Source organism: Delphinapterus leucas, unplaced genomic scaffold (genome assembly GCF_059928025.1).
Source record: "Delphinapterus leucas isolate spDelLeu-1000000601 "Yukka" unplaced genomic scaffold, BTC_Dleu_Yukka2 spDelLeu_asBTCV2_sq25, whole genome shotgun sequence".
Taxonomy (NCBI): Eukaryota; Metazoa; Chordata; class Mammalia; order Artiodactyla; family Monodontidae; genus Delphinapterus; species Delphinapterus leucas.
This window is the reverse complement of record NW_028322234.1, coordinates 1057285-1080793: the sequence shown is the minus strand read 5'-3', so window position 1 is coordinate 1080793 and position 23509 is coordinate 1057285. Positions and strand designations below refer to the sequence as shown.

The window sequence follows — 23509 nt, the reverse complement described above, 5'->3', positions numbered from 1 at the left end:
TTCCTCAGCACAAGAAGAAGCACTGTCCCAACAGTCACCGTATCCATTACTGGCTATAGCAATTACTCCTCAAACTCAGGCCACAGCCCCACTGAATATTGTTACGTAAAGAGTAAATTGTAAACTTAATCTCCAACCATTTGGACATAATAATTGGAATAAAGAAAAACAAGAGGGACTTCCCTGGTGGCGCAGTGGTTAAGAATCCGCCTGCCAATGCAGGGGGCACGGGCTCGAGCCCTGGTCCGGGAAGATCCCACATGCCACAGAGCAGCTAAGCCCGTGAGTCACAACTACTAAGCCTGCGCTCTGGAGCCTGCAAGCCACAACTACTGAAGATCACGTGCCTAGAGCCCGTGCTCCACAACAAGAGAAGCCACTGCAGTAAGAAGCCTGGGCACCGCAACGAAGAGTAGCCCCTGCTTGCCACAACTAGAGAAAGCCCACGCACAGCAATGAAGACCCAACGCAGCCTAAATAAATAAATAAATAAATACAACGTTCTAAAAAACTTAAAAAAAAAAAAGAAAATAGCATATACAAATAAACACTCACATATAGACCTCAAAAAGAAGACTTGCAAAGCCACTGTAGTCCTCATTATTGGGCATAATTATTGGTACAATGAGTCATGCCCCTTCCACACCTTGATTTTCAGACTCATAGCTCTGAGGGTAACAGCACCATATAATGGCCTCAGAATTCTGTATGACAGAACCCCATTCTTTCGCAGTGTTGTCTCCCAGAAGGTATCATAGCTAAGTCTTCAGAGAGCTATTCCACATTTCCACTGGGTCAGCCACTCCTGGGTGACAGAGTATGTGGTAAGGCTGTGACAGAGAAGAACAAACCTGATTGCATATTGGATCTATTCCTTTAGCTCTAACCTTTGTGCCCTGTTGCCTGTTGAAAGAGTGTTGCCTAGAGCCTGAAATATACATAATAGGCCTTTCTCAATGCTCTGCCTTCCAGGCTTGACCTTTAAAGGTATAACCCTTTTCCATTCATATAGAGATAAAAAGTTGAAGAACAGAAAATAACAATTGTCTTGTTGGAGGTTTACAGGAACATTGTGACCAGACTTACGCTGAGAGCTGCAAGAACAAAGGATTACGGGAATATGGCACCAAGAAGTGTACAACAACCAGTCACACACCCCCTCCCCTTTTAGAATAAAAGAAGCCTGAATTCTGACTCAGGTAAAGTGGTCCTTTGGGACACTAGTCATCTTCTCAATCTGCTGGCTTTCCGAATAAAGTTGCTATTCCTTGCCCCAACACCTCGTCTCTCGACTTATTGGAGCTGTAGGAGCTTGGACTTGGTAACAAGACCAGTAGTGGGCCCAATGCTGCTTCTTTGCTGTGGAATTAATTCCTTGGTCAGAAGCAACGCTGTGCAGAGTACCATGACGGTGGGTAGATCACTGTGTGAGTCCAGAATAGTGGAGCTGAAAGAAGTATCAGGGGCAAGGAAGTCACATCCAGTCTCAGATCTAGATCGAGGTTTGTGTCTATTTCGGTAAGGGTGAATTTCTGTCCCCTCTGTGATAAGACGTACACTGTAATCAAACAGAAACCAGGTGGATGGCTACTCCTCCACCAGGGACTCAGGGCTGGTCTCTGCAGTTGTCATATGGGTCACTCGGTGGCAGCATTACCCCAGTCAGGTATGGTCAGGGGAAGTCCATGGTACTGAACCCTGCCCAGGCTCCACTGCTGCCACTCTGGCCACTTTGCTCATGGGTCCATTGAGCCTGCTGTGGCTGGGAAAAATGTTGATGGACACCCACAGAATGTCTCATTTTTTCCACCTGATTATGAAAGGCCTCCTCTGCACGGATGCCCTTTTGTGGGCATCCACACAGAACACGAAAACCTTCACAGTCTGTTCCCTTCCAAATGTCCATACATATACTTCTTCTCCAGACATCCTCATTATTAATTTTCCCATTCTGATCCTCTTAAGATCATGAGAATCCAGCCAAATCATTAGCCACTGCCCGTACATCAGGTTACACCCATTATTCTGGCCATTTCTCACTCCAGACAAAGTGCACAATCAGATGTGCTGCCCAGAGGATTTCTCTTCACCACTGATCCCAATTCAGGAGGGTCAGAGTCAGAGAAAAACAGATTTGAAGATGTTATACTATTGGCTTTGAAGATGGAGGAAGAGGTTATAAGCCAAGTAATACAGGTGGCTTCTAGAAGCTGGACAAGGCAAGGAAATGGATGACCCCTTAGAGTGTCTAGGAGAAACCCAGCCCTGCTGTCCCCTTGATTTAGCCATTGAGATTTCTGACCTACAGTAGGACTGTAGCACTGCAGCTGTCCACTTCTGGATGCCAAAAGCTTCTCATGCAGACCATCTGTAAACCAAGTTCCTTCTCCCTCGGTCAACTGGCCATGAAGAATTCCCATAAAGTCACAGGCCTGGACTGAGGGACAGGAGGCAACGCAGCAGGAGTTGGCAGTGAAGGAGTCCAAGCCACCTCCTTGTGTACCCTACATGTACCTTTGGACACGCCCAGGCTCACTCTCTAATTTGCCATTGCCACTGCTGCTCTATTGCTGCTGTGTGCACCCAACTTTACACATAAGGAAAACAATGCCAGGTTTGTCGTGGGAAACTCAGGCTGCATCATCACCTGATGTCCCATGGTTTGGCCTTTCTGACCCAAAGCCAGAAGCTGTTTCTCAAAAGGAGAATGGTTATATGAAAAGGAGGGGGTGAATTTGCTCTAAAATCCTGAGGTCTGTGCTATAATTATCCTCTTGGTGCTTTCCAGAAGCTTCGCACAGCATTCCTATTTGCCACAGACATTGAAAGTGTCATTTTGTTCTGCTGGATCATGAGGCCCAAGTGTTGGAGCAGATTTTACTGCCGCACAGCCTGCCATTGCTCTGGTCTCCTCTCAAAACTGGGAGCTTTCCAGGTGGCTCGCAGTTGGGCAAAGGATCACACACAAACATGGTGTGTGTTGTCTCCCCAATCTGAAAAGACTCACCAAGAATTGTGCCTCTTTTTTTTTTTTTTTTTTTTAGGTGGTAGGTTGTGTAAGGTTCATTTGTCTTTTATCTGAGAAGAGATATCTTGACATGCTCCAGATCATCAAAGCCCCCAAGTGAGGAAGTGGTGGACCCCTGAAATTTTATGAGGTTTATTGCTCAGCATATGATTTGTGTACATCTTATTAAGATATCTGAAGTATTTGCTGTTTCCTGTTCATCAGACCAATCAGCATCATGCCAACGTAGAGGATCATTGTGATGTTTTATGGGATGTCAAGGTGGTCAAGCGGTCTATAGATTATATTATGGCAGAACGGGAGAGCTGACATAGCCCTGAGGCAAGACTGAAGGTGAGCTGTTGGTAGCAGCAGATGAAAAAAACTGCCTCTGGAGGTCCTTACAAATTGGTATAGAGAAAAAGGCATGAGCTAGATCAATAGCTACCAAGTGCCAGGAGCTGTGCTGACTTGCTCCAGTGAAGATACTACACCTGGGACAGCAGATGCAATCCGAGTCACCAATGGATTAAGTTTATGACAGGCCAGTCATTCTCCAAGTTCCATCTGACTTCTGCACCGTCCAAACAGCTGAGTTAAATGGGGATGTGGCATTAACCTCTGCAATTACCCCTGGGATCCAGCATTGTTTCTGTGTTCTTATTTTGGTACAGAGGGGAAGTTTCTGGTGCTTACACTTAGTTCCCTACCATGGCAGCTTTCACTCCATGGGTCAGGGAACCAACATCAACATTCTTCCAGTTGCCAGCTGTGTCTTTTCCAATTATACATTCAAGAATTGAAGAAGGGGCTTCCCTGGTGGCGCAGTGGTTAAGAATCCGCCTGCCAATGCAGGGGAAAGGGGTTCGAGCCCTGGCCTGGGAAGATCCCACATGCCACAGAGCAACTACGCCCGTGCGTCACAACTACTGAGCCTGTGCTCTAGAGCCCACAAGCCACAACTACTGAGCCTGCGCTCTAGAGCCCATGACCCACAACTACTGAGCCCATGTGCCACAACTACTGAGCCCACATGCTTAGAGTCCGTGCTCTAAGCCAAAAATAAATACATAAATAAATTTATGAAGAAAAAAAAGAATTGAAGAAATATCAATTGATTTTTTAAAATTAATTTATTGATTTTATTTTTTGGCTGCGTTCGGTGTTCATTGCTGCGCACGGGCTTTCTCTAGTTGTGGCGAGCGAGGGCTACTCTTTGTTGCGGTACGTGGGCTTCTCATTGCGGTGGCTTCTCTTGTTGTGGAGCATGGGCTCTAGGCTCTTCCTTACACCATGCATAAAAATGAACTCAGAATGGATCATGGGCCTAGATGAAAAAGGTAACACTATAAAATTCTTAGAATGAAGTTAGGTTAGGCGAAGCCTCTTTAGATATGACACCAAAAGCACAAAAGAAAAAACAAATAAATTGAACTTCATAAAAATTTAAAACTTTGAGTACATCTAGTACTGAGATCTTGGTTTCAAATACCATTCTCCAGTAAAAGGAACCAGGGCTCCTTGGAGAAATGGCTGATTCTAGTACTACCAGGTAGGAATTACACAAGATGAGACTGAAACATCTTATAGTGCCAGAAAGTAAAGAAGTGATACACACACACACACACACACACACACACACACACACAGAGTGATGGGAATAATGTCAAAGGAACCCAGGACCAACTCAAAGCAGAGCTGGAACAATCTGAGCAACAAAATAAATAAAGTTGTATTGGTGTATAAAAATAAATATTGAAGTGTCTATACTGATATAAATAAATGATTGAATAAATAAATAAATGAGAAGAAGAGACAAGTCACCCATGCAGAAGCATTCTAAATAATTTATGTAGCTATTCTGCCCTCAAGGAGTTGGCATAACTCCACAGTCCTTAAATGTTGGCTGCACATAGTGATTTTTTTCCAAAGAGGACAGTATGGAAAGGGGGTGGGGGAGAGAGCAACTTTACCTGACAAACACTACCTCAGCCCAGTGGTCAAGTTCAACATCAACAGTGATAAATCATGTTGAGCGTATGTACCCTTAATGCGATGTAACGAAAATGGCACTTTGCCTCTGTGGTCTTGCTCCAGAAAAACACTTAACTCCAGTCTAATTAAGAGAAATACATCAGATAAACCCAAACTAAGGGACATTTTAAAAAATACCTGACCAGTATTCCTCAAAATTGTCAAGGTCATCAAGAACAAGGGAAGTCTGAGAAATCGTCAGAGCCCAGAGGAGCCTAAGGAGACACAATCACTAAATGTAACGTGGTGCCCTGGATGGGATCCTGGCACGGAAGCAGGACACTAGGTAAAAACTAAAGAAATCTGAATAAAGCATCAATATTGGTTAATTAATTGTAACAAATGTACCATACCAATGTAAGATGTTAATAACACAGGAAACTGGGTGTAGCGTATATGGGAATTCTTTGTACTATCTTTGCAAATTTTCTGTAAAACTGTTCTGAAATTAAAATTTTATTTTTAAAAAATGTAACACTTTTGTTCTTCAAAGGACATCGTAAATAAAGTGAAAGGAAACTGAGAAGATTCAGTATTTTTTCTTGGAGAGAGAGGCCCAGAGAAGCAGGCAGGGCCAACGATGTTGAGTATTTTTCATGTACTTATTGGCCATCTGTATGTCTTCTTTTGTTAAGCATATGTTCAAATCTTTTGCACTTGTATTATTGGATCAACTGTCTTATTACTGCCTTTTGTGTGGAATTTTATTGGCTTAAAACAACACAAATTTATTATCTTATAGTTCTGTAGATCAGAAATCTCACTAGGCTAAAATCAAGGAGACAGCAGGGCTGGGTTCCCTCTAGACACTCTAGAGGGTCATTCATTTCCTTGCCTTTTCCATCTTCTAAAGCCACCTGCGTTCCTTGGCTTGTAACCCATTCCTCCATCTTCAAAGCCAAAAATGTAACGTCTTCAAATCTCTTTTCCTCTGACTCTCACCCTCCTGCCTCCCTTTTCTAAGGTCACTGTGATTACATTGGGCCCAATCAGGTAACCTGGGACAGTTTTCCCATCCCAAGATCCTTAATCACAACTGCAAAGTTCCTTTGCCATCTAAAGTAACACAGTCACAGCTTTTGGGGGATTAGGATGTGGACATCTTTGGGGAAGCCATTATTTAGCCTACAACACCCACAATCTATTTATTAAGTATAAAAACTAGCAATAGAACAATGCATGTAGATTCACCCCACTTATATAAAAAAACCACTATTGAGTGTTAAGAGCTTTTCTTTTTTTTTTTTTTTTTTTTTGCGGTATGCGGGCCTCTCACTGTTGTGGCCTCTCCCGCTGCAGAGCACAGGCTCCGGATGCACAGGCTCAGCGGCCATGGCTCACGGGCCCAGCCGCTCCACGGCACGTGGGATCTTCCCGGACCGGGGCACGAACCCGTGTCCCCTGCATTGGCAGGAGGACTCTCAACCACTGCGCCACCAGGGAAGCCCCTTAAGAGCTTTTTATATGCTCTAGATCAAGTTCTTTGACACGTATCTGTGAAAACCATCTCCCAATCTGTGGCTGGTCTTTACATGTTGTTGCTAAGACACACAACAGCAGAGACGGATCTCAAAAACATTATTCTGAGTGAAAATGGCCTTACACAAAAAATTATACTGTATGATTCCATTGAGAAGAAGTTCTAAAGGAGGCAAGACTAGACTATGGTGGAAAAAAAATCCAAACAGTAGGAAAGGCCCTGATATCTGTGCAGTTCAGACCCAGGGGAGCCTCTGCTCAGGGCAGCTACTCTGTGATCTTGGCTTCTGCCCTCCCAGCAGTTGTTGAATATAAATACTCAGCAGTCCAGGCAAGACCTTTACCCAGGTCTCAGCTTATGGACCATGGTAATAAGAATGATGGTCCCCAGAGATATCCACATCCTAATCCCTGGCATCACACACGTGAATATGTTAATGTTACATCGCAAAAGGGGAATTAGGATGGCTAATCACCTGACCTTAAAATAGGGTGATTATCCTGGATTATCCATGTTGGCCCAATGTAATGACATGGGCTCTCAAAAGCAGCAGCAGAAGTCGGAGTGATGTGATGATGGAAGAGATTCAAAGTGTAAGAGGGACTTGTCCACTATTGCGGGCTTTGAAGATGGGGAAAGCAGGTCACGACCCAAGGAATGCGGGTGGCCTCTGGAAGCGGGAGATGGCCCTAAGCTGACAGCCAGCAAGGAAGAAGGGACTCAGCCCTATGTCCGCAAGGAAGTGAATCCTGGCACAACCCGGATAAGCAAGCACACCATTCTCCCCTAGAGCCTCCAGAAAGGATTGTGGCCCTGGTGACACCTTGATTTCAGTTGGTTGGGCTTCTGACCAACACAACTGCAAGAACTAAACTTGTGTTGTTTAAGCCATCACGTTTGCAGGCATTTGTTACAGCAGCAACAGAAAACAAGTACATGAAAAAAAGAAAAGAAAACTAGTACATGGACCAAGCTATGTCCTCACAAATCTATTAATTCTGTTTCTCCAGATATATCATAGACTATTTCTAAGCTCATCTTATGATATACACACACCTTAATAAACCCTAAAGCCAAATATATATTCTGTGTGCATTTTTCTTAACCTAACACATTTCTCTTCTCAAATGTTCTGTCCCCAGGACATGATGCTGCCCCTAAGATCTACCCCCACCCCAAGCCCCAAACCTGAGTCCTGTGTCATTTTGCTCTCATCTGGGCCAGGTGCTCCTTAGGCCTCTGCCTCTCTGTGGGCCTGTGTCCTCCCACCACTATTATCCTGGGTTGGAAGAAACAACTAGAGGAGTTTAAAAAGTGGTTCCCTGAGGCTGGAGCATGGGGACCATAGGACTGATGTTTTTCATGCCAGAGAGAACAGCCTCTCTTAAGACTTTCTCCTGAACAAAGCACAAAGGCAAGGCTTACAAAAGCCAAAAGATCAAAAACCAAAATCCACACACAAAATTGAATGGTCCATTAGTAAAGCCCGTGGGTGGTCCATTCAGAACTGGTTGGGTGCAGCAGTGCACAGCTTGGGCTGGTTACTGATCTGTGAACTTGTGGTTTTCCAAAGGACTGTGTTGGTTGATCCAGTCTATTACACTTTGTTTTTTCTGAAAGCTGGGCTGTCTGTTCTCTGGTGATGTTGACAAAACCAGCCCAGAGCAGGAAACCAAGCAAAGATGGAGTCCAACACTTACTGTGGTCAGGGCCTTCCTCAGTTTCCCCTTTTGGTCATATTCTGCATTTGGCAGGGATGGGAACAAGTATTAGGTATCAGGGTTTAGGCTGGACTAGATGGGCTTCTAGGCCAGGTCCTCCCCACCCTTGAAAGTGGTGGCTGCAGTCAGGGCTTGTGTGCAAGTGGGTTATTTTGAGAAACAATCCAACGAAACAGAAATGGAGGCCAAGGAAATGAGACTGAGAGGCAGGGAAGTCAATAAATACAAGGGGGTGTCATGGACTTGGTCACCTCTGTAGGCCACTGAGGTTCAAAATAGCCAAGAGGATGGAGGAGGTGCCCTAGGGCATCCGGTACGAAGAGTTGCTTGGTTTCCGTCTGTCCTAGGACCGTGTGCCTGTCAAGGTAGAGGCTCGGACTGAACAGAATTTGCTCAATGAGATACTATGATCCAAAAGCACATGCAAGTACCTCGGACAATTACAGCTCCATCACCAACAACACTGCTCCTTGGAAAAGCCAACCCGTTCATCCTGAGACCATGTCAGGGAACCAATAATTCCACCAGTGAGGTAAGAACCTTCACCATGTTTTTCAATGTGTATAATTACCTTGCTGTGCAGTACTATTTGGCATGTTTTCCCTACAGAGGTGGAACAAAAGTTGTTCTTTAATACTTAGAGCCTCTTTAGGCAGTTGACAAAACTTGACCTTGGCGCTGAGGCTGGGGCTTGGTAAAGCCCCCACGGTCATAGTTTTCACAACTTCCGTCAAGCAAGAAGTATTATCTAAGATCCTAATCAGTTCCTCGTCTTTCTTGAGATCCCAAGTTCACCAACGTGCCTGACTTGCCAGCAAGTGACCTCCTTACTGCCCATAGGCTGGGAATTCATGGACCATCCAACCAACAGCAGGCCTGCTTCCTGAAACACTTTACAGGTATCTTTTCCACGTGTGCTCCCAGGGAGGGCAGCCAGCCCTGAGTGAGTGGGACACGGCTTGGGCGCGGCATGGTCACAAGTCCGGTCTATCCAGCAATACCCTGCAGGAAGGAGGGCCGACTGACTGGGCCTATGCCAGTGGTTACAGCACCATGCGAAGTCAGGTCACCTGTTTGAAGGTTCCTCAAAAAGTTAAACACAGAATTACTATATGACCCAGCAATTCCATCCTTAGGTTTATCCCCCAAAGATGTGAAAGTATGGACTCAGACACTTGTCCACCCACATTCACAGCAGCCTTATTCACCATAGCCAAAAGGTGGAAGCAACCCAAGTGTCTAACAGCAGATGAACAGATAAACAAAATGTGGTCTATCCATATAATGGAATATTATTTGGTCATCATATTCTGACACTTGTTAACCCTGATGACACTGAAGCCCTAATCCTAACCTTGAAAACATGTGAAATGAAATAAGCCAGACCCGAAAGGATAAATATTACATGATTCCACTAAATGTGGAATCTAGAATAGGCAAATTAAGAGAAAGTAAGTAGAATAGAGGTTCACAGGGGCTGGGGCAGCGGGGAGAGAGGAGTTACTGTTTAATGGGTACAGAGTTTCAGTTTGGGATGAAGAAAAAATTCTAGAGACAGATGGTGCGATGGTTGCACAAAACTGTGAATGCAAAACTTAATGCCACTGAGCTGTATGCTGAAAAATGGTTAAAATGGTCAATTTAATGTTTATATACATTTTATTAAACATTTTTTTTAAAGTAAAGTGACTTAGCGCAGGCAGCTTGTTTAACATTTGACCACAAACCTGGGTGGTTTTGTAGATAAAGGCAAGTCAATATGTCCTATTTTCGAAGAATCAATATCTTATTAAGATCTCCCCTAATTATTAGCCTGTAATCTACATGATCTCCCAATGGATATTTTTCCTTAGTACTGATTGTTTTCATTCAGTTGGAACAATATAATCACTCAAAGACTGCTTCATTCTAGTTTGTATAAGGACAGCCTGGTAAACTAAAGACTAGAGACAGACAAGAAGAAAGTCAAGCTCTTCTTCATACGCCTCTTAGAAAAAAGAACATTAAAAAAATACCACCTATGGTTATGCATGAATAAAAAGTTATCAGAGGACTTCCCTGGTGGCGCAGTGGTTGAGGGTCCACCTGCCGATGCAGGGGGCACGGCTTCGTGCCCCCGGTCCGGGAAGATCCCACATGCCGCGGAGCGGCTGGGCCCGTGAGCCGTGGCCGCTGGGCCTGCGCGTCCAGAGCCAGCCTGTGCTCCGCAATGGGAGAGGCCACAGCAGTGAGAGGCCCGCATACCGCAAAAAAAAAAAAAAAGTTATCAGAAATACCAACAGTACTCTAAAACAAATAACCTCATTTGTTTTTTCTCATTGTTCATCACACAAACCACAAAAAGGAAAAATATAGAGTATCTGAGCAATAGAATAAGGTTGATCTAACGCAAACAGATCAAGCTCCACCTCTGAAGACCAACTGTACAATCACAATGCAAGAGCTTATCTACATTTTACATCACAAAGAAAAGCTCAACTGATTGCCAGAAGAGTAATACAGACCAGATCCCAACAGAAGGCACATGTGTCTAATTCTCCCCTCTCCAAAAACCCCATTAATTAGAAAACACACACACACACACACACACACACACACACACCCCATAATGTTGAGAGAAATTTCGGGAAGTTGAGTACAGACTAACAGAAAAACTAAAGCAGAAAAAAACAAAACCCCAAAACCCACAGGATAAGACTGTTCAGAAGTAGATAGCACTCAAGGAAAGAGAACTAAAATAAGACACTGGTTTCCATCTGTGTGGTCTGGGGAGGTGGGCGTGTAATTTGCTCTACAAATAGTGAGCAGATCCAGGGGCAGACCAGAGTAAGTTGGGCCGCAAACGTTCGGGGGAGTAGAGGGGAGAGCACTGAAAAACTTCAGGGAAATGGGAAAGGCATGGGAAACAGAAGCAGAAATGCCAGCAGGGTTCTGCCCCTGCACACCTGGAAGGGCTTGCGGGAGAGCCAGGTGAGCCGTCTCCCCACACCGCCCTGCACACAGGATGAGGGGTATCACAGCTGAGTAAAATGCGCGAGCCCTTAGGTGAGACTCAGAGCATACAAGAGATAACTGCAGAATCGTAAACATTTTTCATGAAAATGTGGCGATTTCTTTTCTACTTTCAAATACGGCTTGATCCCACTGTATAGCACGAGAGAACTATATTTAATATCCTATGATAAACCATAATGGAAAAGAATATTTTAAAAAAGAATGCATATAGGGATTGACATGTATACACTGATGTGTATAAAATGGATGACTAATAAGAAAATAAATAAACATTAAAAGAAGAATGCATATATATGTATAACTGAATCACTTAGCTGTACAGCAGAAATTAACACAACATTGTAAATCAACTATACTTCAATAAAAATAAATAAATAAAAAACAAATAGGGCTTGAACCTTTCTGAGTTAAGAATTAGCTCCCAGACACATTTTTGGGTAAATGTACATCACTTCGTAGTTAACTGGGACTCTTCAGAATCATCCTTTAGGGAAAGCAGTCTTTTCATTAAATAATTGAAGTCTCTCACGCATCCGTTAGAAACTGAGTCAGGCTGCTGGTGACAGAGGCCAATCTGTGGTTTAATCACATAGGGCTTTTAATTTTTTAAATTGAAGTATGGTTGACTTACAAAATTATATTAGTTTCAGGTGTACAACAGTGATTCGATAATTTTATAGATTGCACACCATACAAAGTTATTATAACATAGTGATTATATCCCCTGTGCTGTACATTACATCCTTGTTTCTTATTTATTTTATACATAGTAATTTGTATCTCGTAATCCCCGTCACCAATTTTGCCCCTCCCCTCCCCCCTCCCCTGCGGTAACCACTAGTTTGTTCTCCGTATCTGTGAATCTGTTTCTTTTTTTGTTTTTCTTTTTGTTTTTTTGAGCCGCCTCGTGGCATGCGGGATCTTAGATCCCTGACCAGGGACTGGAACCCGCATCCCCCTGCAGTGGAAGTGCAAAGTCTTCACCACCGGACCGCCAGGGAAGTCCCAGTCTGTTTCTGTTTTGTTATATATTGTTTTTCTCTCAGGTAGAGGAAGTGTTCAGCATCAGGTGTGCGGAGCTGATCGGCTGCAGCCAGCAGCTCCTTCTGCCTTTCTGCTAGGCCATCCCTAGCATGGGATGCCATTCTGAAGTTCACCTCATGGTCTTAGATGGCCACTGCACTTCCAAACATTAGGTGGGCATCCCAAGAAGGAGCAGGGGCAGGGGCAGAAGGTTGATCTTCCAGCTGAGCCAGCCCCTTCAAAGAACATTCTAGAAGCACCACCTGATGACTCCCACTAACTTCTAACCACCATCAGGAAGAGAGATGGAAAAGGTCACCCCAGATTAAATCTAGGTTTTGACAGGAGGGAAGAAGGAGACAGTACGTATCCAGGAGACAGCTAGCAGTCTCCCAACTGCAATGTATGAAGCCCTTCTTTCTTTTACTTTTTAGATAGAAAATCTTCTATTGTTTGAGGGTGATATGACTAGAAAGTAAAAAAGATACTGGATTTCAATTAATTCAAAACAAAAATCGCCTATTTTTAAAAGAGAGATCAGAAAATATAAAGGATTTAATAAATAAACTAGATTGAGTTCAACATACAATAAAATAATTAGAATAAAAGTCATGAGAGGGCTTCCCTGGTGGCGCAGTGGTTGGGAATCCGCCTGCCAATGCAGGGGACACGGGTTCAAGCCCTGGTCCAGGAAGATCCCACATGCCGCAGAGCAGCTAAGCCCGTGCACCACAACTGCTGAGCCTGCGCTCTAGAGTCCGTGAGCTACAGCTACCGAAGCCCGCGTGCCACAGCTACTGAGGCCCGCGCACCTAGAGCCTGTGCTCTGCAATGGGAGAGGCCACTGCAATGAGAAGCCTGGGCACCGCAACAAAGAGTGGCCCTCGCTCGCCACGACTAGAGAAAGTCCGCACGCAGCGGCAGAGACCCAACGCAGCCAAAAAAAGAAAAAAAAAAGTCATGAGAAATAGAAATTTTTAAACAGAAAACTACCAACTTTTCTGAGGGACACAAAACTAATCTGCACAACCGGAGAGTCTATGTTACAAAATAGAAAGAATTAGCATGAGAATAATTTTTAATGATGGCAACAGTTACTGGGGGCTCCGTCTGTAGCAGACAGACATTACTCCGTGTAATGGGTTCATGCATGCGTTACTCTCAGCAGTCCTGAGGCAGACAGTGACATGACCCCCTATTTAAGATTACGCTGAGGCACACAGGATTTGGACTTGCTCCTTTCCTACATCTGGAAAAGGATAACGGAAGGATTCAAGCACAGCCAGATGTCTAGAACCACTGCATTTGTCACTATTTCAATCTAAAATTTCATGTAATTTCCCCCAGCTTTGCAGAGGTACAATTGACATAATGTTGTATAGGTCAAAGTACTTTCTTTATGGTGTGTTTGGGAAGGAGGGGCCTGGAGCTGTTGGGTGCATGTAACAGCCTGAGGTAGATGCTTGATTAGAGTTCTGTCTATGGTTATTCTAGAGTTGGGAGTAGAAAGAGAACCCAAGGTCACACCAGGAGTCAGAGTTTAGATTCTAGCAAAACTAGGAAGCTGTGCCTGGGAAGAGAGAGAATGAGGCCCTGGAGAGGTGGCTCCAACTCAGGAGGGCAAAGAACCAAGACCTGGGCATCGGGCAGCCACCCTGGGCCGGAGAGGGAACGACTGGGAAAGGAGGCGAAGATGACGTGAAGGAGCTTTAGGAAGAACTGAGGATTTGTACATGGGAAATATTCCAAGTTAAAAATGAGGCAAGTGTCAACTCAAGAAAAAATTCAAAGCTGCACAATCGGGGTGCTGTATCTGGGGCGCTCTACCTGGCTTGAGAGTAGAATACATTTGCATCTTGATAATTATCATGTATTTAGCTAAAAATAGGGACATAATCACACTTGGAGGTTGGAGAGAAGGCGGATGTAAAAGAGCTAAACCTCAAGCATCATACAAGGAAGTGAATATATAATGCTGAACACTTACAAATTAAGACAAAACAGGCATATCATTTAGAAATACAAAAGTAACTGCCAGGAGAAAGAGCTAAAAGAGTTGAAAATCACTGTCCCTGGAGAGAACTGAGGATCACGGGAGAGTGATCATTTTTGTTGCTGCTGCTATGGCCTTTGGTATCTTTGATTTTTATTTTATTATTTATTTATTTTTGGCTGCGCACGGGCTTTCTCTAGTTGCGGCCAGCAGGGGCTACTCTTCATTGCGGTGCGCGGTATATTTGATTTTGTTTTTTGTTGTTTTGTTTTTGTGGTACGCGGGCCTCTCACTGTTGTGGCCTCTCCCGTTGCGGAGCACAGGCTCTGGAGGCGCAGGCTCAGCGGCCATGGCTCACGGGCGCAGCCGCTCCACGTCATGTGGGATCTTCCCGGACCGGGGCATGAACCCGTGTCCCCTGCATCGGCAGGCGGACTCTCAACCACTGTGCCACCAGGGAAGCCCGGTATATCTGATTTTTAAATAACTGCATGTATTATTTCTGTTTTTAAACACAGAACAGAATTGATACTACGTATAAATTATTTCAATTAACCCACATGATTGTTTTTAGCACAGTCTTTTCTTTCCTTGGTGAAAACTTCAGTTCCTGATAAGTTTCTACTTTGAGAGGGTCTCATCCTTTTTCAGAGTCATAAACATTTCTGGGGCATGACTTTCTCGCATCAGGGGGATGATACCCTCTTACCTAAATGGCGAGCTGGCTTATTTAAGGGAACTTGTACTGCTGTGCACACTCTGGGTGATATTAAATTTGTTTCCAAATCATGTGCAGGGATGAACAGAAACATAAGCAATTCAAGTAATGATGTTAAGAATTAGACTGCATCCTAAAAACGTTTATTTTTGCATTCCAGGTTGAAATTCCTATAAGTAGATTTTAGAGAGAGTCTCCTTATCAAAATCCTGAATCAGATCGCTCAAGGCTGCAGAGCTGGCTTAAAGTGTAGCTCCAACCCACAACTCTGGGGCTTCCAAAACCAGCCCAGGAAAAATTGGGGGCTCTCCCTCGAATGAAGTTCCCTTCAAGGGAGGCTGTGCTCTCGGAAACTGAGAGAACTCTGACATTGGGTCTCTGAGATAGAAAATATGAGATTAAAATTCCAACTGGATTCCGTCCTCAGTTTGCAAATTTTCTTACTAAGTGATTCCATATTTGACTCTGGAGTGTTAGCAGGAATGAGCCACCAGGGGGCGCTTTCTGGGGCTTATCCCAACCCTGTTCCTCGCACCCACCCTTAAGTGGAGATTGGCTAAGGAGATGGATGGGCTCTAGAGTTTCAATATTGTGCTTGTCTGCTTTCTGGGGGAGAGTAGGGAATACCATTACCAAATGGATTTTGTGTCCAAGATGATGAATATTGAAATTTCCCCAGTTTCATTCTAGACCAGATAAAGCATTACTTTTATTGGATTGTTTTACTATTATCATAGGTTTTCAGAATGTTTTGTAGTGGGTTTGTGTAAGCCACCAGAGAATGCTAACTCGGACAGCATGACTCAACCTGTGGTGTGCACAGGCCTCCCCTCACGTGCTTATTAAAAATGCAGATTCCCAGGCACCACCCCCAACAGTTTGGGTCAGTAGGCCTGGTGCCTCTGGGACCCCACTCTGAGAGCCATAGTCTACCTTATGCTGATCGCTTGGATTTTTGTACCCAACCTTCCCAAGACTGGAAAGGGGAACACTCACGGTCCTCAAAGACCTGGGCTTCGGCACCCAATGCTCTGAAGAACTTCTCTGGTTACTAGTTGCACAGCATGCTTGTGGTATGTTAAAGTAGGTGGGATAGGTCAGCAGCCACTTATCCTGATAATGCATCCCTGTGGCCCTGTATGTGCAGGGACTGCCCTTTCCTGCCAGAAGTGGGAGGAGGCCAGAGTGGTGGTGCCATGTCTCCAAGGGTCAGTACAACATTAGTCCAAACATCACCAATCTGAACGGCAGAGTCAACGTAAGGCACTGGCAAAAGGCTCACATCTGCTGTGGGAAATGTCTGTTTTCCAACGATCAGATGACCGAGAGCACAAGACCACAGGATGATTAAGGCCAAGGCCACTTCAACACTTTTTCCCCTCGAATGGAGCTTAGAAGGAGAGAATCAGGAGATGGTGAAGAGGGGTGAGGGGGTGTGTATGCTCCAATTATCTACTACTGCATAAAAGCCCACCTAAAGCTTGGTGGTGTAAAACAGCAATCTCCCCCCCGCCTTTTTTTTTTTAACAATTTGTTTATTCATTCACCTATTGATGGGCATTTGGAATGTTTCTTTTTTTTGGCTGTGTCGCATGGCACATGGGATTTTAGTTTCCTGACCAGTGATCAGACCTGTGCCCCATGCAGTGAAAGCGCAGAGCCCTAACCACTGGACCACCAGGGAATTCCCAGCAATCCTTTTTTATGCTCGTGGATTCTGTGGGTCAGGATATGAAAAGAGCACAGATTGCTCCTCATCTGCTCCACAACGTCTGGGGTTTCTGCTGGGATGACCTGAACAGCTGATGTGGGAGCCCAGATGGCTTCTTCCCTCACACATCTGGGTTCCGATGGCTAAGGAAGGGGACCAGCTGGGACTGTCACCTGGAGGCCTGCCCAGGGCGCCCCGGTCTGGGGCTTCAGGAGGTAGGCCTGCTTCCAAGGTGCCTCCAAGGGCCAGCGTCCCAGATAACCAGGTGAAGCTGCCTGGCCTTTATGGCCCGGCATTGGAAGTCACAGAGTGTCACCTCTGCCATACTCCACAAATGGAAGCAATCACAAACCCGCCAGACTCAAGGAGAGGGAAAGAGAACATGGACCCTACCTCTTGAGGGGAGAAACATCAAAGAACTTGGGGCAGTGTTGTAGAACCAACATAGTAGGTCATCAGAAGAGTAAATAATAAACGATAACAGGAGAAAATTTCCCAGAGCTGAAAAAAGACACAAGTTTCAAATCGAAAGAGGATTCCCCAGTGCCAAGTAGGAGAAAAAAAAAAGACTCAAATCTGGACATATCCTGGCAATGTTTCAAATCACCAAAGATAACTACTCCTAAAAACTTCCAGAAAGAAGAACCTACTCAAGAGGAACAAGAATCAGAAGATGACATCAGACTTCTAGTTGGCAACACTAAACACAAGTATAAGATCAAAATAAACCTATTTTCAGGCAGAGGAGAGTTCAGAATGATAACCTCCCCTGAACCATCTCTAAGAGAGTATCTAAAGGGCATGTGCCACAAAACAAAACCCAAAAACACAAAAGGAGGATCCGGGACACAAGAATTGGAGAGCAAAGAGACAAGGAAGGCAATTCAGTGCATATTTTTAAAGTAGCAGTTTAAAACCAAAATCCCAAATAATTTCTGTTGGCTTTCTGTTCCACCCCTCCCAGGATGGCGGTGAGGGCAAGATTATTACCACGGGATCCCTAGAGGACCCCGGTTCAGGTAAAGCTGAGACTGGGAGGGTCTGCCCCAAGCCACCCAGTTTATTATGAATCATCATCTCCCCTGCAAGGCTTCCGGCAAGGCAGTGTAGGGTTTGCCCCTTTCCCTCCTAACCTTCCCTCTCCGTGAGATCCACTCCCTCCCACATTCTCAATGACTGGTGAAATTTCTCCTCAATTTACCAACTTAGCCATTTAATGTATTTCCTCCTTCTACGTATTAGATGCTCCCTCTGATTACACTTGCACGAGTCAGAATTAGGTTCAACCACGAACAAAAGGAAACAACACATGCATGGAAGTTGATTTCTCTCCTTGTGAATGCCCGCTTCAGCAGTGGCAGGTCCAGGGACCCTGGTGTGCCACCCTCCAGGCAGCCTCGCGCCCAGCAGCCTGCTGCCTGTGGGTTATTCATCATCGCCTCTAAGCCACAAGTCCACTTTTCTATACTGTTTTGTGATTCTGGGTCTGGAACTATGTAAATTACGTTTCACAGCCTCCTGAGCCAGCCAGCCTCCTGCTGGGTTCTGCTGTTGGAAAGTACTAGATGCAGATTGGAAGCAGAAGGCAGAAGGGGCTGATTTCCTTTTCTCCAAGGCCGGCAGCAGTAGCCAGCTGGCTCCAGCCTCTTCAGCGGCACAGACCTTGCCCTGTCCATCAGTGTGTGTACTGCACTTCCTCCCCGCCCGGGCTGTGCCTCCTTTGGAGTCCAAGTATCTGCTAGTTCCCACCTTCTCAGAGGCCTGAGCACCAACCATAGGGCATTCCAAGCTCTTGAAGCCTCTTTGAGGATACAAAGATCCTCCACTGACTAGTAGAGAAACCCAAATTAAAACTTTTGCACCCTGTAAAGCAATTATACTCCAATAAAGATGTTAAAAAAACTTTTGCACCCAGCAGACTATCAAAAATTAAGCACTCTGATGACATCAAGTGCTAAGAAGTGGCAGGTAGCTGGCAGCCAAGATGGGTGCAGAATGGATGCAACCCCCTTTGGAGAGCACCCTGACCTGTAGTAAAACTGAAACGCACATGGGTTACAACAGTAGCTCCTGCGTAAAGACTGCTCACAAATGTTTAGAGCAGCGCTCTAAGGGAAAAACCTGGAAACTGCCTAAATGTCCAACAGTGCAGAATGGAGAACTAGAGTCTGCTCAGGCCACATCTTGAGCTACATGAGGTCCAAAGGCTCACAAACAATGCTGAATTTTAAACGCTGAGGAAGGGAATTCCCTGGCGGCCCAGTGGTTAGGAGCCTGCGCTTTCACTGTTGAGGGCGAGGGTTCAGTCTCTGGTTGGGGAACTAAGATCCCACAAACCGTGCTGTGCGGCCAAAAATAAATAAATAAACTTTGAGGAATACATCTGTGTGCCATTTATAATTTTTAAAAATGCAAAATAATACTATGTACTTAGGTATACATACTTCCACGGTAAAATTTCTCAGAAGCACATAAAAAGTCAGAACCAGGGGCAGTCACCTCTGGGGGGAAGGACACAGGTTTAAGGCAGGGGACAAAGAGGTATGCAAGCATGTCGGCAATGTTTTTTACCATACTGCACAGCAGCTCCAGGGATATAAATTTATATGTAACTTTCAAACGATCATATAACTCAATTTTTAAACACACTTGGCAAAAATGTAGGTTACAGCATCATGATCCCATATGTGTGAAAAGACAGATTAAGAACACACATCTAACCAACTAATCTTCTGAGGAAGCACCTCTGGGTGTGAACTTTGAAAGGGATGCAAACAAGCCCCTGAGCCAAGCACAGACCAGCACCATCACTTTAACCTCTGCCTTCAAATCAGTACCTTAACACCTGCTGGTTCTCAAGCCTGGATACTCATGAGAACCCTCGGGCGGGAGTGGGGGTGCTTTTAAAACTGTAAAACTGCCTTTGCCTGGGCCACCAACTTCTTAAACCAGAGCTGGAGAATGAGGCAGGCTCGCTTTCATTCTGCAGGTGACTTTAACACACAGTCAAGGGTGAGAACCATATAGTACCAGATGCCAACTTGCCTATTTCAGAAATTCGGGGGAGATCAAGTATGGCGAGTATGGTCCTGATGACATGGCTGCTGAGGCCACGGAGGGTTCCAAGCTCCAGGTCTCGGCCACGTGTATCAGCGTGGACACAGCGCTCCCCTCCAGGAGGGAGACGCTCGGTGAGGCGGAGCCACCCTCCCTAGAGGATTCTCTGCCTCCACGTGAGCAAATGGCATGGAGTGAAGTGAGTTAATCCACAACAACCGCTTAGAACCACACTTGGCACATAGTAAGCACTCCACATTAGCTACTTTTCAAGTAAGTAAACTGTTTTGAGGAAAGTGCTCAATAAAATATTTTAATGAGGATCATGTTTACTCTTATGGCTTCATGAGCAAGCTCCCAGACCCATGTGAGGGAAAGGAAAGGCAGCTCAGACCTCCTGGTCAAACTTGTGAACAATCTCTCAACACCTAACCTGTGTATGCGCAGGAAACATCGAGAGGGACAGGAGACAGTTAAGAGTAGATCAGAGAAGAGCTCTGGGAGTGAGCCTGAAAGACCGAGGAGAAAATAAGTTCTTACCCTTCACCTCATCTACTTCCACACGATCTATTTCACAACGAAAATCTAACTGATAACGTCAATTACAAAAAGCCTGGCCGCAACGGGGAGCAAGGGTTTGCACTTGCTTTAAGATGGAGGCTCAGTTGCTTCTGTGTCCTGGCACTGTGTCGATGCAGAGCCCGTGTGGTTCTTCAGCCAAGACGCTTAAGAAAACCCAGATCCAAGATGGAGGAGGAGGTTGAGACGTTTGCCTTTCAGGCAGAAATTGCCCAGTTGATGTTACTGAGCATCAATACTTTCTACTCAAATAGAGAGCTCTTTCTGAGGGAGCTTATTTCAAATTCATCAGATGCTCTGGAAAAAATCATGATATGAAAGCTTGACAGGTCCCAGTAAACTAGACTCTGGGAAACAGCTGCACATTAATCTCATTCCAGACAAGTAAGATCAAACCCTCACTATTGTGGGTACCAAAACAGGGATGACCAAGGATGATTTGATCAATACCCTTGGTGCTATCACCAAGTCTGGGACCAAAGCATTCATGGAGGCTTTGCAGGCTGGTGCAAAGCCTCCCTGTGACTGACCAGTTTGGTGTCGAGTTTTATTCTGCCTATTTGGTTGCTGAAAGTGGTCTTTATCACCAAACACATTGAGCAGTATGCCTAGAGCCTTCTGTAGAAGGACCATCTGGTTAGGACTGACACAGGCAAACCTATGGGCTGTAGAAGAAAGATTATTCTGTATCTGAAAGAAGACCAAACCAAGTCCTTGGAGGAAAGAAGAATAAAGGAGATCATGAAGAAACACTCTCAGGGACTTCCCTGGTGGTCCAGTGGTTAAGACTTCACATGTCCACTGTAGGGGGCACAGGTTCGATCCCTGGCCAGGGAACTAAGATCCTACATGCCTACATGCCTCGGGGCACAGCCAAAAAAAAAAGAAACTCTCAATTTATTGGCCATCCCATGACTCTTTTTGTGGAGAAGGAACATGATGAAGAAGTTAGTGATGGCTGAAATGTTGTTTAACTGTGAGTGGGAAGACGCTGGACTGGATGGAGGCCCTGTCCCATGGCGGGCAGGGGGTCAGGGGAGGACTGGACGCAGCAGTCAGCTGCACCGTGGGGAGAGCCTCAGAGGCTGCCACACATGGCACTCTCCACTGTGGGCTTTCTTCACTCCCTGAACCGCCTTTGACCCTTCATGGCACCAGTGGGAACACCACTGCTGACCCCAACCTGCCCTCCTGCACCCACAATCCCTTCCAGATCATCCGGAGCCCCTAGAGCTCCCTTGGGTGGAGGTCGCACCCACCACATGGGAACCACATCTTTACCTCACCAGATCCTTTCACACAGAGGCCCAGGGAACATGGAGATGGCGCAGGCCCCGCGTCCATGACGCCACCAGCTGTGTGACACTGGGCACGTTTTGCTTGACCTGCAAGAGCTGTGATTCCCTACCTGGGAAATGGGGACCACAGCGCCTGCCTCTCGGGGCTGTGCCGCAGGCCTGAGGGGACGAGGCTAGGAGCTGTAAAGCGTGGCCAGCTGGATGTCATTTGAAGAAAAGAAAAGCAAGTCTCTTAGGACAGCCACACAGCTGAGGTTGGTTATTTCACTTTATTTAGCAAACCGTCACACTATGGGCCCCACCAAACTGCTCCTCCAGCCTCCCCCAAGGGTCTGCCTTGGAAAGAAGCTCAGAGGGTGAACAGGAAGGCCCAGGCTCCCCAGCTGGCCTCCTCTTCTGTCACACACACCACACAGCACAGAACAAGATCACTGCTCATGTCCTCAGGTGCCCACCCCAGTGTGGTCTGGGGGCCTCCAGTGTTCAACAGCCACCTGCGGGGGTCTCGACCCAGCACCAGGCACAGACCCCCTGCTCCTGAGAGGCTGGCATAGGGCAAGGGCCTCTGCACCCAGCTGTGGGGATGTCAAACCCTTTTCCCCAGCCCTGAAGCCTGTCCCCACTGGGCAAGAAGCAAAATGTACGAAAATACTTCTTTAATTATTTCTTTGAAGTGGTTAAGAAATAAGGTCATCTTATTTTTCTTTTATAATCCTAGTTAAAAAAAAAAGTTCACATTAGCGCCAGGGCCCTTCCCCAAGCCGAGCGCCCGCTGCTCAGTAGAAACGCTTGTTCCGCTCCTGCCTCTTCTGAAACACCACGGCCCCCACCACGGCACACACGATGATGCCCAGGAGGGCGCAGAGCAGCAGCAGGAATACCCGCCACCCCGTCAGGGGCCCGCTGCGGAAGTTCCCCGTCGGGTCGTCCACGTTGTCTGAGGGAGGAGAGAGGGGGGAATGAGAGGCCGGACGGGCTCCCAGGAGATGGGGGAGCAGGGCGACAGCCCATTTAGGCCCCCACACCCACCCTAGAGGCGTCAGCTATGGCCTGCTCACACCGCACCAGTGAGGGGCAGGGGCATGCACAGAGATTGTCCAACCTCACTGGGACCAAGGTTCCCAGGGATCAAGGCTCCCAGGGATCCAGGCTGAGGTGCTTTCTGCTACAAGGAACTGGTGAACACTGGACTCCTGGGGTCTCCTTGACAGCCTGAGTCTGCCTGAGGCAGGCCCAGGACCTGCTTTCACAAGCCCACTCCCAGCCCAATGCAGTGGTCTGAGGTCCCCGGCCACAGGCTGCCCTCAATCCCATCTGGGTGCGTTCGGTTTCTCCCAGGGCCCCGACCCCCAACCCCCATCCTTCTGCTTTGACCCTTTAAGCCCTGCTTGGCCAGCTGCATGGGGCTGCTGGGGGGGCTAGAGCAGATGATGCGTCCGGAAACCCTCGGCAGCAGAAAGCCTTCAGCCAAAGGTCGCAAAACTGGTCTATGGCAGGATTTGTTTGGCCCCCAAAACATTTAAAAGCAACTTGAATCTTAGAAAAGTGAGATGTCACATAAAATGTTGGGTTCCACTGGTGCTCTATCACCTGCTGGGCCCACATGCACAACTTTGGGGCTCCTGGGATAGATTTCGCCACACACACACACACACAGGGGCCTCACTTCCCGCACGAGAACCCTTGCTCCATGAGGACGAAGTGGTGGCTGACTAGTACCCTGGGAAGAACTCAGGCTTGGGGTTTTGCCAAAACTCAAGTTCACATCTTGCCTTTTTACCTCTTTCTAGCTGAGGAAACCTGAGGATCAGCTCTCCCAGCAGTCACAGGACCTACTTCCACGCCGTTCACTGAAGCCGCGCACTGAGGTATC

At 46.2% G+C, this 23509-nt stretch overlaps 1 protein-coding gene across 2 annotated transcripts in view; it reads right to left on the bottom strand.

Annotated features, from left to right (window-relative positions):
• Positions 1–4173: 4173 nt before the first annotated feature.
• The window catches only part of LOC149744005 (vesicular integral-membrane protein VIP36), a 37122-nt gene continuing 17786 nt past the window's right edge, over positions 4174–23509 (bottom strand). Inside the window, exon 8 of one of the 2 annotated variants that reach the window (XM_089905101.1) lies at positions 4174–4334. In XM_089905101.1, the coding sequence (XP_089761227.1) occupies positions 4327–4334 (8 nt within the window). In that variant the 3' untranslated portion in view covers positions 4174–4326. Of the gene's footprint in view, positions 4335–21890; positions 22574–23509 lie in introns of those variants that run through there. The other variant, XM_089905100.1, reaches the window with a different exon arrangement.